At 54.1% G+C, this 15,185-nt stretch overlaps 1 protein-coding gene across 1 annotated transcript; it reads left to right on the top strand.

The window, feature by feature from the left end:
- Nucleotides 1-4,318: 4,318 nt before the first annotated feature.
- On the top strand, nt 4,319-13,265 carry RELA (RELA proto-oncogene, NF-kB subunit). The gene is made up of 11 exons (XM_061406986.1): nt 4,319-4,717; nt 5,296-5,322; nt 5,424-5,575; nt 5,724-5,872; nt 6,758-6,849; nt 7,224-7,355; nt 8,231-8,335; nt 8,547-8,759; nt 10,869-10,949; nt 11,037-11,111; nt 11,860-13,265. The coding sequence occupies exons 1-11, from the start codon at nt 4,711-4,713 to the stop codon at nt 12,480-12,482; spliced, it is 1,656 nt and encodes a 551-aa protein (XP_061262970.1). The 5' UTR covers nt 4,319-4,710; the 3' UTR covers nt 12,483-13,265.
- Nucleotides 13,266-15,185: the final 1,920 nt, after the last annotated feature.

Genomic DNA, 15,185 nt, shown 5'->3' with positions numbered 1-15,185 from the left:
GAATCCCTAATTGGGGAACTAAGAGTCATGAGCCCCACAGTGTGGCCAAAAAAAAAAAAAATCAACACCCATTTATCACAAACACCTTAAACTAGAACTAGAAAGGAGCTTTCTTAACTTGATAATATATATGTACAACAACAACAGAAAATCCCAAAATGGAATATGACCTGAGAACAAAAACTATACAAATATACTCTATATTTAATCACATTATTGGTGGTAGAGTTAGTATCGTTACCGCGAGTGTTTTGTCTACAGGATGAGACAGACCAAATGAACAACTGATTGAGAACTGAGAATTTTTTTTGTAGTAAAATATACATAATATAAAATTTACCATTTTAACTACTTTTAAGTGTACCATTCAGTGACACTAAGTACATTCACGTTATTGTACCACCGTGACCACCATCTATCTCCAGAATGTTCATCGCCAACATAAACTCTACATCCATTAAATACTAACACCACATTGCTCCCCGCCCCACTGACCAACCACTGAGAACCATTATTCTACTTCCTGCCCCTATGAATGTGACTATTCTGGGTACCTCAAATACGTGGAATTGTGCAGTATTTGTCCTTTGGTGTCTGCCTTAGGGACTTCCCTATAGCTCAGTCGGTAAAGAATCTGCCTGCAATGCAGGAGACCCAGGTTCCATTCCTGGGTCAGGAAGATCCCCTGGAGAAGGAAATGGCAATCCACTCCAGTATTCTTGCCTGGAGAATCCCATGGACAGAAGAGCCTGGTGGGCTACAGTCCATGGGGTTACAAAGAGTCAGATATGATTAAGTGATTAACACACACACTATGTCACTTAGCCTAATGTCTTCAACGTTCATCCATATTGCAGCATATGTCAGAATTTCACTCCCTTTTAAGGCTGAATGAGATACACACACACACACACACACACACACACACACATATCCCCCCCCCCACACACACACACAGATATATACCATGTTTTGTTTATTTGTGTATCTGTCCATTCACAATTGGGTTGCTTCTACCTTTTGGCTATTGTAAATAATGCTGCTATGAGCACTGGTTTACAAATACCTGATTGAGTTCCTCCTTTTAGTTGTTTTGTGTTATACCCAGAGGTGGAATTGCTGGATCATATAGTAATTCTGTTTAATTTCTTGATAAATACTGTTTTCTATTTTCCACAGCACCTGTACCATTTTACACTCTTATCAATGATGTACAAAGAATCCAATTTCTCCAGATTCTCAGCCACACTTGTAGTTTTGTTTTTCTGCTAACAGCCATCCTAATGAGCCATGAAATTAAAAGATGCTTACTCCTTGGAAGGAAAGTTATGGCCAACTTAGACAGCATATTCAAAAGCAGAGACATTACTTTGCCAACAAAGGTCCATCTAGTCAAGGCTATGGTTTTTCCAGTGGTCATGTATGGATATGAGAGTTGGACTGTGAAGAAAGCTGAGTGCTGAAGAATTGATGCTTTTGAAGTGTGGTGTTGGAGAAGACTCTTGAGAGTCCCTTGGACTGCAAGGAGATCCAACCAGTCCATTGTAAAGGAGATCAGTCCTGGGTGTTCATTGGAAGGACTGATGCTGAAGCTGAAACTCCAATACTTTGGCCACCTGATGCGAAGGGTTGACTCACTGGAAAAGACTCTGATGCTGGGAGGGATTGGGGTCAGGAGGAGAAGGGAACAACAGAGGATGATAAGATGGCTGGATGGCATCATCGACTCGATGGACTAGGAGTCTGAGTGAACTCCAGGAGTTGGTGATGGACAGGGAGGCCTGGCATGCTGCGATTCATGGGGTCGCAAAGAGTCGGACACGACTGAGTGACTGAACTGAACTGAACTGAGTGAGTATGAAGTGGTATTTCATTGTAACTTTCAGTTGCATTTTCCTGATAGCTATTAGGTTGAGCATCTTCTCATGTGCTTATTAGTCACTTTTTATCTTCTTTGAAGAAATGTCTATTCAAGTTCATTGTCCATTTTTTAAATTGGGTTGTTTGGGGCTTTCCTGGTAGCTCAGTGGTAAAGGAATCTGCCTGCTACTGCAGGAGACACTGGTTCAATTCCTGATCCGGGAGGATCCCACATGCCTTGGAGCAACTAGGCGCGTGTGCCACAATTCTTGAGCCTGTGCTCTGCAAAAAGAGGAGCCACCACAATGCGAATCCCGTGCACCACAACTGGAGAGTAGCCCCGCTCTCTGAAACTGGAGAAAAGCCACTGTAGCAACGAAGACCCGGCACAGCCAAAAATAAATAAAATTATAAAAAAATAATAAATTGGGTGGTTTGCTTTTTTGGTTATTGAGTTTTAAGAGTTATTTATATATTGTGGCCAATGATGGAACAATTTGAACTTCAGTAATAATTGTAATGGAATAAAGCACCTCACGCGTGCTCAGTTGTGTCTGACTCTTTGCCTGTCCTATGGACCATAACCTGCCAGGTTTCTCTGTCCGTGAAATTTTCCAGGCAAGAATACCGGAGTGGGCTGCCATTTCCTCCTCCAGGAGATCTTCCCGACCCAGGGATCGAACTTGCATTTCCTACATTGGCAGGCAGATTCTTTACCACTGCAACACGTGGAATCCCTAAAACACATGAAAAACGTTTAAATCCATGCATTCGTTAAGATATTTTTTAAATGCTTATTAATTAACTTTGGAGGATGTTAAAGAACCAAGGCATTATTTTGAAAACTGATAAACAGAAATTCTATACCCTAATAATCACATTTAGATATATACCCAAGAAAAATTCTGGATATATGTAACAGGAGACATTCACAGGAATGTTCTGAACAACATTGTTTATAATAGCAATAAACTGGAAACCCAAATGGCCACCCTCAGGAGGAATAAATGAAAAACTGTGATATGTTTGTAGAATAGTACACAGTAGTAAAAAATTGAATGAACTAGGAAACAGATGAATATTAGTAATGTGTTGAGTGAAAAATGTAAATAACAAAGGACAACAAATAATACCATCTCTCTTACAGTTCAAAACTAAGCAAAAACAAACATCATGTATATATAATTTTTTTTCTTTAAATTTTTTTTATTTAGAAAAATCAAAGGAACAACAAATACAGAATTGTGGATGATGGCACCCTAGACACTGGGATAAGGAGAAGATGAACAGGTGAGGAGCAGGTGGGTAGATAGAAGTTCTGAAGCTTTTCCATCCAGCCTCTTGAGTTTTGCAGTGGGTGCAGTGGAACTCGTATTAATCTGAAAGGTATACATATCTAAATTTTAAAAGGAGGACCATGCTAGCCTCAATGATGATTGTGTCATTAATCGAAGATTATAATTAATCCACTCTTTCTTCCTGACGACTGCCTCCTCAGAAAGAGTAAGGTGCCTTTTCTAATCCGGGGCAGCCACATGAAACCGAAATGAGTGGGAGGGGTGGTTAACTGTTTTCACTTTTCTCTTCCTGTTTTTTTTGAGCCTGGGAAAGCAAGTCAGAATTTCCAATCTTTTCCAATTCCCACACGATTCCCTAATTTAGAACAAACTTAGAGAAAATAAAAAGCCTTCCTGCATCTGGGGAAGACTGCCGCCAGCCGTGGAGCATCCTCACTGTGGGATGAAAAATCCTCCCGGGGGCGGTGTGTGCTCCAGCCCGACCCCCAACCCGCTCGTACGTGCTTGTATGGGGTTAAACCTTGGGGGACGATACCCTCGGCGAGGAGTCACAGAGACGGTTAATTAGTGGAAATGCTTTGAGAAACTCTTGGACCCCAGCAGGAAGCCCTGGGAGGAGGGGCGGGTAAGGGAGTTCAAACGGAACAGAGGTGTCAGGCTGCAGAGACGAGCTCCAGAGATTTACCCCTGGGTGACTACCCCTGTCCACCCACTGCCCCCGAGGGTCGGCAGTGTGGATGATCTTAAACCGACGAGCCTGCGGGTACTGCGCGAGCGGACGCGGCGCGGAGCCTCTGATCACGCTAACGTGCAGCAGGCTCCGCGAAGGCCACGATCCGAGTACTGCCAGGTGGGGAGGTCCAGGCCGCTTCTCTTTTTCCTCGTTGCATCCAGACTGGGGTGGACTGGAAATTAAAAAGTGCTTATGCGGCAATAAGCATCAAGAAGCACTTTTATTGACTAGGAAACCGTGAAGAGTTGAGCCACCTGGCCTTTGCGGGCGAAGCAGGCCGGAGCCTTTCCCTGCGCGGGGCGGGCGGTCAAAGCCCGGCAGCCCTAGCTTGGCTCCAGACCGGCTCGGGGTGACATCACCAAACTCCTCCGATCGGCGGGAGGAGGCCCCCGAAATCCCCTAAAAACATAGTGAGTAATCGCAGGCCCCGCCCTCCAGGCGGGGCCCAGACTCGGGAGCGAGCCGAGCTGCCCCGCCAGCCCCCGGAGCGGCCTCCAGGCGAGCTGCCTGTCGGTGCCCGGCGTGGCGCGCACTAGCTCCGGGTCGCCGGCAGCGGCGGCGCAAGCAGGCTCTCCACCCTGCACACGGCCTGTCTGTCCTCCGCGCGGCGCGCGTTCGCCCCTGAATCTCTCCCAGTGGCGGCGGCACCCGCGGCGCAGACGAGGGCGACGGAGACGCATTGCGCAGGCGCGATCGGATTCCCGGCAGTGACGCGGCGGCGGGCGCGCGCGGCGCATTTCCGCCTCTGGCGAATGGCTCGACAGTAGCGCGCGCCGCGGGCCCAGCTGCGACCCCGGCCCCGCCCCCGGGACCCCGGCCATGGACGGTGAGGGCGCCCCCTGACCCCGCGGGATGGCGGCGCTGGGGCCGCGGGGACCGCGGCGGGAGGCCCCTCTCCGCCTTCTGACCCTTCGTACGCCGATGGGCGCTGCGCAGGGAGCGGCCGGCCGGATGGTGGCGCGGGGCGGGGCGGGCATCGGGGGGTCTGACTCAGTTTCCCCCTGGGTGTGGGGTGTTGGGGGGAGCGTTGACTCAGTTTCCCCCCGGGACCCGGGGTGGGGGGGCTTGGGCAGTTCCAACTTAGTTTCCTTGTTAGAGGAGAATGTATCTGACTCAGTTTCCTCTAGGGATAGTGGGGGTGCCCTCCCTTAGTGTAACTTAAAACAGAAAAGGCCGTGACTCAGTTTCCCCTGGTGGAGGGAGGCGGCCATCCCTGGTTTCCCTCAGGAAAAGGGTGCTTCTGGCTCCATTACCCACGCCCCTAGTTTCCCTGAAGGTTCCAGGTAGCAGGCCCTGACTGTCCCAGAGAAGGAGCCTGGCTCCCTCTCACCTCAGGGAAGCGGGCCTTCCCTGATGAGGACAGGATGTGGGCTCCTGCTGACCCTTGTCTCCCTCTCCTTTCAGACCTCTTCCCCCTCATCTTCCCTGCAGGTAAGTGGACCATCCTTTCTCAATGGGTCGGGAGGAGCTCCCCAGGGTCAGGAGCGATGGGGTCAGCCGGCTGATGGGCCTGGCCCGCATGTCCCCTGCAGAGCCGGCGCAGGCCTCTGGCCCCTATGTGGAGATCATCGAGCAGCCCAAGCAGCGGGGCATGCGCTTCCGCTACAAGTGTGAGGGCCGCTCAGCTGGCAGCATCCCTGGAGAGAGGAGCACGGACACCACCAAGACCCACCCCACTATCAAGGTCAGCAGAGCCCCAGGGCGGGGGACCCAGAGTCAATAAGGCTGGGACTTGCTTTCAGCCCCCACCCCACCCCCCCATCCTGAAATCTGTGTCTGGGAGTTGGGTCTGGAATTCCAGCCCTCTAGGGTGCTCTCTGTACTTTGGACAGATCAATGGCTACACGGGGCCAGGGACAGTCCGCATCTCCCTGGTCACCAAGGACCCCCCTCACCGGCCTCACCCCCACGAGCTAGTGGGGAAAGACTGCCGGGATGGCTTCTATGAGGCTGAGCTCTGCCCGGACCGCTGCATCCACAGGTGAGCTTCTTAGGGGTGGCAGGGGGTGGTGGAAGGTGGTGATGAGATGGGAATCGGAAAAGCAGGCAGTTACATTGCTGTTACAATGTTAATCGTTTCTGGACAGAGGGCAGAATTCCTCACTGCTTGCTCCCTCTCCAGCTTTGAAAGCTGATTCTTTTGTTTTGAAGTTGTGTGTCTCCTCTCTCTAGTGGATAGGAGGAGCTCCATGTGAGCTCTGTGGCAAAGGTGTGGGTCCCTAATCACCTCTGAACCCCTGACTCCTGTGGCTGGAGTGTCACATCTCTTCTAGTCAGAATGAAAGCCATTGAACCAACGGTCTTCCCTGAAGCTTATGTACTGGTTGACAGAGGCAGACCGTAAATAAATGTACAAATAACTGAACAAGATACTGTTAGAAAGTCATCATTTCAGTGATGAAAATGAAGCAGTAACAGATTGGAAGAATAGCCTGAGGTGGGGGAGGTGAAGGAGCTGGTCCCATTCCTTTGCACTGGGAGGTCAGAAAGGCTTCTTGAAAGTAAGACCTAAATGTGAGAAAGTAGAGAAGCACAGAAGGGACATGCCCAGCAGAATGAACAGGTGCAAAAGGCTTTGAAATACGAACGAGTGTCATGTCTTTGGAGGGGGTAAAAGAAAGCCCTGGGGCAGAGCGTAGGGAGCTGGCAGGGACTGTGGCTGGGGCCAGGTGGCAGGGCACAGGGCCTTGTCAGCCAAAGTAAGGAGTGGCTTTCACCGTGGCACAGTTGGGTGGGGTGGCATTCAAGGGGGTTAAGAATGGAATGATCACCTGGTGAGTGGGTGGGGGATAAGGGGCAGAATGGGCAAGGCAGGAGGGCCCAGGCTCTGCTGGAGACAGTGGAGCTTATGCCTGGGGGGCCTCAGCTTTCAGAACCTGGGGATCCAGTGTGTAAAGAAGCGGGACCTGGAGCAGGCCATCAGCCAGCGCATCCAGACCAACAACAACCCCTTCCAAGGTGAGGGCGGCGACGGCGGAGGCCTGGGCCTGCCTGGAGCACCTCCAGCTGCTGTACGCTTCTGAGGCCACCTTCCCCTCACGTGTCCCTCACCGGCCAAGACGCGGTGCCCGTTCAGTACATACACCCGTTCAGTACATTTTACCATTGGAGAAACAGACAGAGAGCGGGGACATAGGGGACAGGACATCCAGGGTCACAGGTGGAGTCAGTGATGGGTGTAGAACCTTCCCACCGCCCTCCTCTAGGACTCCTGCTATTTCACACACCTTCCAACAGCCCTCCCAGCCCAGAGCTACCCGCACACCCCGCTCCACCCCAGCTCCATCCCCGGCCCCGGCCCCGGCTCTCCTGACCATCGATTTTTCTGACAGTTCCCATAGAAGAGCAGCGCGGGGACTACGACCTGAATGCCGTCCGGCTCTGCTTCCAGGTGACAGTGCGGGACCCGGCAGGCAGGCCCCTCCGCCTGGCGCCTGTCCTCTCTCACCCCATCTTTGACAACCGTGAGTGGTCAGGGAGCCGCAGGAGGGGGAGAGGGGTGGGCCTGTGAGGAGGAAGGGAGAGGTGGGGAGGCGTGACCTCCAAGAGTCGCTCTGACTTCATCCAGTCGTCCAGCACATCAGTTATCCCCTCTGTGCCCAGCGCTGTGCTGCCCAAAAAGACGAGGCAAAGGAGACGCAGAGCTGCCCTTGAGGTGCAGCGTCCAGGCTGGCAGGGAGTCAGATGGGAGACAGGCATTTCCAGCCCATGACGAGAGGTTGGTGTGCCCAGAACTGTACTGATGACTCCAGGAAATGAACTTCCAGGAACGAGATAATGTTAGAAACTAAGAATTCAATGAGGAAAGCTCACAGGAAGTTTACAGATGGGATTGGGCTGACATTGGTCAACTGCAGTTTTAAAGTAGTCAGTAGGATACGTGAAAATAAAAAGGCTTTGGAGCCCCAAGGCCGGAAAACCAGGATGAACCAGTGTGTGGGGGGGTGGGGGGCTCAGGAGGGAAGGATTCATTGCCAAGGCGGGTATGAATGGGTCTTGAATACTGCTTGGGTCAGGTGGAGAAACAGCAGTTGTGATCGCTTTGGTTCTCATAGGACTGTATGCTTTGTGAGGGCAGAGATGTTTACCTTTTGTGTGTGGTTATGTTCTTCAGGCCTAGAGCAGAGCTGGGCACGGAATAGGTACCGGTAGATAAAGAGTTGCTGAATTGGTTGGTGTGAGGCGCCAATGGGAATGGTTGAACCTTGGCTGCAGAGGTGTAGTCAGCAAACTCTGGACAACCTTGACCCTAGGCTGGGCAGGAGCCTTCTTTTCCTGCAGGTCAGCCCGGGAGACCACTGGTGATTTAGAGATTCCTTCCTTATTCCCATACCCTCAGGCGCCCCCAACACCGCCGAGCTCAAGATCTGCCGGGTGAATCGGAACTCTGGGAGCTGCCTTGGCGGGGATGAGATCTTCCTGCTGTGTGACAAGGTGCAGAAAGGTACACAGCCAGAACGAGGGCTGGACCCAGGAGCAGGAGGCGAGGGGCAAGGCTAAGCAGACACACTAAGTATTAGGGAGCTGGTTTAAGCACTGTCCCCAACTCCTTGGGGACAGCAGGGCCATGCATCTCTAGAGGCAAGTATCGGCCACTGCAGGGGGCGGTGGGCTGGGGGAGCTGAGCACCCATGCGGCCGCCCTGTCTCCTGCAGAGGACATCGAGGTGTATTTCACGGGACCAGGCTGGGAGGCCCGAGGCTCTTTTTCACAAGCTGACGTGCACCGGCAAGTGGCCATCGTGTTCCGGACGCCGCCCTACGCGGACCCCGGCCTGCAGGCCCCTGTGCGCGTCTCCATGCAGCTGCGGCGGCCTTCCGATCGGGAGCTCAGTGAGCCCATGGAATTCCAGTACTTGCCAGACACAGGTACCCAGCTGGGCAGGGCAGCAGTAGGGCTGTGGGTTCCAGCCAGTGGGAGTGAGGCTGGGCTGGATGCCACAGCTGTAGGTGAAGGTCAGAAGCTGGGGTTGGGCAGAGATTTCCATAATAATCAGAGTCTTCTCACCTCATTTAATAGTGATGCCCAAGACTTACTGAGCTCTTGTGACGTGTGGCCCTATTCCAGGCATATCAGTGAATTACCTGATTTTATTCTCTCATGAACCTTTTGAGGTGGGAGATAGCATCTAACTTGCCTGAGGTCACATAGCTAGTGAGTTATAGACCCAGACCTCATTTGAACCCAGGCCGTCTGGCTCCAGGGACCTGTTGCCGCACTGTATCTGTACTTATCACCACCACACAGCCATGGTGTGGTCAGGGCTTTCGGGCATCTGCTCAAATAGGAACAGCCAAAATGATCCTTTATCTGAAGCCTGTCATCCAGCCTGAAAGTGTGTCCTGCCCTGGGACCTGTCTAACAGTCTGGAAAACAAGGCCTGAAACGGCCATCAGTTCATTCCACCAGATGAGGACTGAGTGTCCACTTGGCACCAGGCTCTGCGCCAGGTATTCTCAATCCAAAGATGGATAAGACACGTTCCCTGCCCTTTGGGAGCTCGGTCACATGAGGAAGAGACACATGCAAAGCAGAGCCTACGTCACAGAATGACGAAGCAGCGAGGTGTGTGCAGAATACTGTGGGAACTGGAACCGGCTGCATGGAGGAGGTAGCATTTAGGTTGGAGAAAGACCCAGAAGCGCGTTCTCTAGGCGGGTGGAGTGGAAGGGCAGGGAGCGGGCACAGCACGTTTGGGGACAGCTTTGTGGCAGGAGTTCACATCGTCGGGCAGTGAGCAGGCCCCGGCAGAAGGACCTTGAAGGCTGGACTCGTGTTCATCTGGGGTCACATCCTAAGGCCTTGGGAGCCACCAAAGGTTTCTGAACAGAGAAGTGATGTGAGCAGGTCTGGAAGCAGCCGGCAGAGGATCTGAGACGGGGGACACAAGGTGGGGAGGTTTTGGAAGATGTTCCAGTCGTTCTGGGAGAGAGGGTGCTGTATGAACCTCACAGACGGAACGCACGAGACCGTCTCACCCACCGCTGGCCTCCTCCGAGACCCTGAGCCCTACAGGCCCTTTGTGTCCTCCTGGGGACCTGTGCTCTAGCTGCTGCCTGTGCTCGGAATGCTTGGCCCCCAGATCTTCACGTGGTGGGCTCACACCAGTGCTTCCCTGGACCCCTAAACTAGATTCCTTGACCTTACTTGGGTGCTGTTACGTCACCCTGGGCCGCCACCTCAGAGCTCCTGTCACTTGTGTCAGTGCCCCTCTGTCACTTGGATGTCACAGCTTTGGCGAAGAGGAACCTTGTCTGCTTACTCAGGGCCATACTTCCCGTGGCTCGAATGGAGCCTGGCACGCAAGTGCTTGGTGAATGTGTGTCTAGAGGGTGAATGGTGGGGTGTGAGAAAGAGGAAGCTGCTGAGGATGTGTCCAAGGTTTGGGAACAGGGCAAAAGAGGTAGGGCGGGAACACCGAAGGGGAGAGAACCAGGGTCAGGTGTTTGAGGTGAGACGGTGAGGTTCGCTTTGGGCTCTTGATGTTGAGTGCTTTGGGCTTATCCAAGTGCTACAGTAGTTAGAGAGTTTGGAAAGCTCCAGACTAAACTTGGAAACCATCAGACAGAAGGTTAAGAGTCTGTTGAAGTCTTAAGCCAGCCTGTCGTGCCTGGGCTGCCCCAGAGCGCAGAGCGCACAGCACCAGGCCTGGTCAGGGCTGGACAGGAGCAGGGCCGTCAGTGGTGCAGGTGAGAGAAGCCTGAGGGGGGCCCTGCGACGGCTCCTGGCCCCTGACTTGGGGTCACCTGTGTCGCCTTTGGAGGGCAGATTCAGCTAACGGAGGTCTCCTCAAAAAAGTCATGGCGTTCTTTTAATTGTGGAGTGTCACAGAGTTGTGCTGCTCTTCTCATCGGCTGAGATTTAGAGAAAGGGTCTTGGAAAAGCTTGTCCTCTCGCCTACCTCCCGAGGGTCCTTTGGGAACTTTGGGGGTCCTACTGGTACAAGCAGGACCCACTTCCCTCCGTTACTTTCTCAGACGATCGTCACCGGATTGAGGAGAAGCGCAAAAGGACGTACGAGACCTTCAAGAGCATCATGAAAAAGAGCCCTTTCAATGGTAAGAGGGGGCGGCGGGAGAATCAGAGAGCAGTGGGTAGGGAGGGGACCCTAGACACCAAGAACTGACCTAGCCTTCACCCCACAGGACCCACCGACCCCCGGCCTCCAACCCGGCGCATCGCTGTGCCTAACCGCGGCTCAGCCTCCATCCCCAAGCCAGGTGAGGATTTCCTTTAGGTCATCACACCGGAACTGTAGGCTCAAATCTGTTCCACCCATGGCTTCGACACCTCTTGGAGGGAGTCGAGCAGTCTCACCAGCAGGTGTCTGAAACCTGCACTCTGTTGGGCTCCTGTTTCTCAGGGCCTGAGCCTTGGTGGCCTAAAATCAGAGCCAGCTGGGAAGCGGTGAAGATGCTGATTCCCGGGCCCCTTACAGACCTGGGGAATCAGAGGCTTGGGAGGTGTGTCCCAGGAACCAGCACCCTCCTGGGGATGAGAACCCCTGTGGTGTCGGTTAAACCCACATTGAATGCCTTGAGATGCAGAAGTTTCAAAAATGCAGTCTCTGCTCTCAGTTCTCCATTGAAGTGGGGCAACCAAACAGTCCCCTCTGAAGTAGCAAAACAGCAACCTGTAATGCATGTGCTGCTATGTCTCAGAGGAGGAGGAAGAGGCACTGCTCCCTGCTGGCTGCTCGGGCACAAGGTTGTGCCCGTTCTGAAAGCATCCTTTCTTCTGAAGGCTGTGAGAGCTTTGTGGGCCGGGGTAGACAGGCAGGGCTCCACGGAGGTGAGCCTGGAACTGGGCCCTACAGGGGAGGCCAGATTGGCTAAGAAGAGGGAGTAGGTTGCCGGCGGTGACACCACAGGGAAGGGCTGAGCCTCAGCACTCGAGGCAGCGGCTGGGGCACAGAGGATGGGGGGCGAGGCTTTCTCTGACCCCTGCCTCTCTGTTTCTCTTCTCCAGCTCCCCAGCCCTATTCCTTTACGCCATCTCTCAGCACCATCAACTTTGAGGAGTTTTCCCCCATGGTCTTTCCTTCTGGGCAGATCCCAAGCCAGACCTCGGCCTTGGCACCAGCCCCCACCCCGGTCCTGACCCAGACCCAAGTCCTGGCCCCAGCCCCGGCCCCAGCCCCAGGCATGGCATCAACCCTGGCCCAGGCCCTAGCCCCAGGCCTGGCTCAGGCTGTGACCCCGCCTGCCCCCAGGACCAACCAGACCGGGGAAGGGACACTGACAGAGGCCCTGCTGCAGCTGCAGTTTGATACCGATGAAGACCTGGGGGCTCTGCTTGGCAACAACACTGACCCTGCCGTGTTCACAGACCTGGCATCTGTCGACAACTCTGAGTTTCAGCAGTTGCTGAACCAGGGTGTACCCATGGGCCCCCACACAACTGAGCCCATGCTGATGGAGTACCCTGAGGCTATAACTCGCCTGGTGACAGGGTCCCAAAGGCCCCCTGACCCAGCTCCCACTCCCCTGGGGCCCCCTGGGCTCACCAATGGCCTCCTCTCGGGGGATGAAGACTTCTCCTCCATCGCGGATGTGGACTTCTCAGCCCTTCTGAGTCAGATCAGCTCCTAAAGGGGTGACACCTGCCCTGCCCAGCGCAGTGGGTTAGCAAGGGATTGAAGCCCTCCCAAAGCACACACTGATGGATTCTGGGAGGGTGGGCTCCAGTTGCCCCCAGCTGCCTTGGGTGATGTCTTCCTGGGGAGGGGGGGTGCATTTTATTCTTTTATTCACAGTATCTCTCTCTCTTTTTGGAGGTGCTTAAGCAGAAGCATTAACTTCTCTGGAAAGGGGAGAGCTGGGAAGAGCTCTTCCATCCCTTATCCTGATGTTCGGCTCCAGGCTCTACAGAAAATTCTGGGGTCCCCCAACCTCACCCTTCAGCATCTAGTACTCTCCTAGAGAGATGGGCAGGCTGGAGCTATGGCCTTGGAGGCCACAAAGCCTTATTACAAGTGTCTTCCTCAAATCATAGATTCATTTATACCTTCAGGCAAAATAATCCCCATTATGCGCCCCTCTCTGGTGCGGCATTCTTTGTGCCTAACTACCAGCCTTTGAGGGCCTGGCCTTCCCCGCCCGCGGAGCTCTCTGCCAGCTCTTCCCTTGCTGGGCTGTGGTTGGAGGGGACTGGTGGGGCAGTATTGGCCTTCTCCAGGATCCAGGGAGGTTCTCTGAGACTGCTCTGTTCTCCTTTTCTCAAGTGCCTTAATGGTAGGGCAAGCTGTTCAGAGTCGGGGAGAGCAGGCTGGCTGCTCTCCAGTCAAGAGGCTCAGTTTTTACTGAAGAATCAAACCATTTATAGACTATTGCTTTTTCTACTCTGAACTAATAAATTTGTTGCCATGCTGGCTAGAGATTGGTCTTCTTTGAGCACACTCTTTCCTGGTCATTTCAGGCTGGATGTTGGTGATACAGAGTTGGAGGGACACGTTTGAGAATACATTGCCACTGGGGAGCTTGCAGTCCACGGACACCTGTGGACACTCCTAGCTACCAGCCAGTGAATGAAAGCAGGCGGCTGTGTGGGGGCGAGGGGAAGTCCTAGCCTAGCGAGAGCCCGGTTGTACCCAGGAGTTGTGGGGAGGGAGCATTTTCAGGAAGGGCTTCACAAAGGCCATGCTAGCTTCAGGTCTATACAGAGGGGCTAGCCAGCATTTATAGGTAAGCGGGGTAAGAGACGATGTTGGAAAGATTCGATGGGTCAGTCTGTAAAAGATGAAGAGGCTCGGCTAAGAGGTTTGGATTTCACCTGGGAGGTGCCAGGTGAAGGTCTGTCCTTTCATACCCTGCCCTGGGAGGACCAAGGAAATCTTAAATCCGAAGCCGCCTCCTCTCCACCACCGCGCACGGCCCAGGAGTCCTGAACAAAAACCAAGCCATGGCCCAAGGGCTAGAGCCGGACATCCTTCCGTTTTGTCCCGACGCACGCGCAGTAAAGCAGTCAGCCACCGGCCCTAGATAAGCGAGGGCCTGCCTTCCCGAGTGCGCAAGCGCACAGATAGCTTTCTACAACAGGGCGGCCAGGCAGTGCGCTTCGGAAAAAGCCCATCCTGAGGCCGATGGCGTCGCAGGGTTGCGGGAGGGTGAAGGCAGGAGCACTCAGGTATCAGTGAGACGTTGCTGCAAATCTAGCGAGTCCCCTGGGAACACAGGAGGCCCAGGGTGCAGGTTCCGATGGCGTCTACGAGAAAAGATGCCAGCTGGCGGCGGAATGTTGGGGAACCGGAAAGCATCTAGCGACTCGTGCTGCTCTGCGGAAAGCATCTAGCGACTCGTGCTGCTCTGCGGCGTTTCTGTCGGGGGGCGGGGTCTGAAGCAGGTGTGCCACCCTGGGGCCTGGCCCAGCCGTACTAACGCCCGAGGGGCGGGACCCAAGAGCCGTGGCCGGGTCAGGACCCCGGCCGGAGTGCGTGCGGAGGTGAGGTTTGCAGCTGCTGCGCTGCGGGCGGGGCCAGGGCGAGCGCCGGGAAGGACCTGGCGGGGTGGTAAAACTCCTCACCGGAGTAAACTGATGGCCGAAACTGCCCGCAGTGTCGCCAGCCTGAGCCCCGGAGGGAATTAGTGAGTTCGGGTCCTCCACCTCAGGCTGTGCCTCGCTCTTCTCGGCTTCCCCAGTGTCCTGAAGTGACCTCCCGCGCTCCCCCGAAAGCCCTCTCCTGGCCCTTCCCACACTCCCTGAGTGACCTCATCATGACCATGGCTCACCAGTCCAAAATCCTTGTCTCCAGCTCAGACTTCTCTCTCCTGTGCGCCCGCACTCTGGACATCTCACCCTGACATCCCTCAGGTCTTTCAAAATCTCGGTGCTCCAAGGGACCCTAGCCATCCCTGGCCTGCCCTTTCCCCGCAGTCATGGCCTTACCAGCCTCCAGGGCTCCTGTCGGAAACGGCCACCACCGTGGATTCTGCACCTTCTCCCCTAGCAACTTGAGTTCACTTCCTCACTTGGTCCTGGCAGCTGTGCCCGGTTATCCCCACCCCCACGGCCATTCCTTAGTTTAAGCAACCACCTTGCCCACTGGGGCTGCAACTACAGCCACCTCCCTGGCCATATCTTCCCTGTAGGGCTCTGACACCCACATCTCATCACCCTCCTTTTGAACATCTACCCACCACATCACCAGACCCCCGTTTTCTGCAGACTCACAGCCAGAGAGTAACCAGAGCCTTCCACCCTGCCTGTGAGGGATCCTCACTACAGTCCACCAGGTGAGAGCTGGGACCCAGTGCTGGGAACCCCAGTGCCCCCATTCACAGCCCTTTCTGATTCAG

This window comes from Bos javanicus, chromosome 29 (genome assembly GCF_032452875.1).
Source record: "Bos javanicus breed banteng chromosome 29, ARS-OSU_banteng_1.0, whole genome shotgun sequence".
NCBI lineage: Eukaryota > Metazoa > Chordata > Mammalia > Artiodactyla > Bovidae > Bos > Bos javanicus.
Note: the sequence above shows the minus strand (reverse complement) of the source record. Positions and strands in the feature narration are given on the sequence as shown.

Bases quoted from the DNA above. Each gene is read 5' to 3' on its own strand.
- RELA (XM_061406986.1), top strand. The intron at 7,356-8,230 runs GTGAGTGGTCAG...CCATACCCTCAG, and splicing joins TCACCCCATCTTTGACAACC to GCGCCCCCAACACCGCCGAG. The intron at 10,950-11,036 runs GTAAGAGGGGGC...TTCACCCCACAG, and splicing joins GAAAAAGAGCCCTTTCAATG to GACCCACCGACCCCCGGCCT.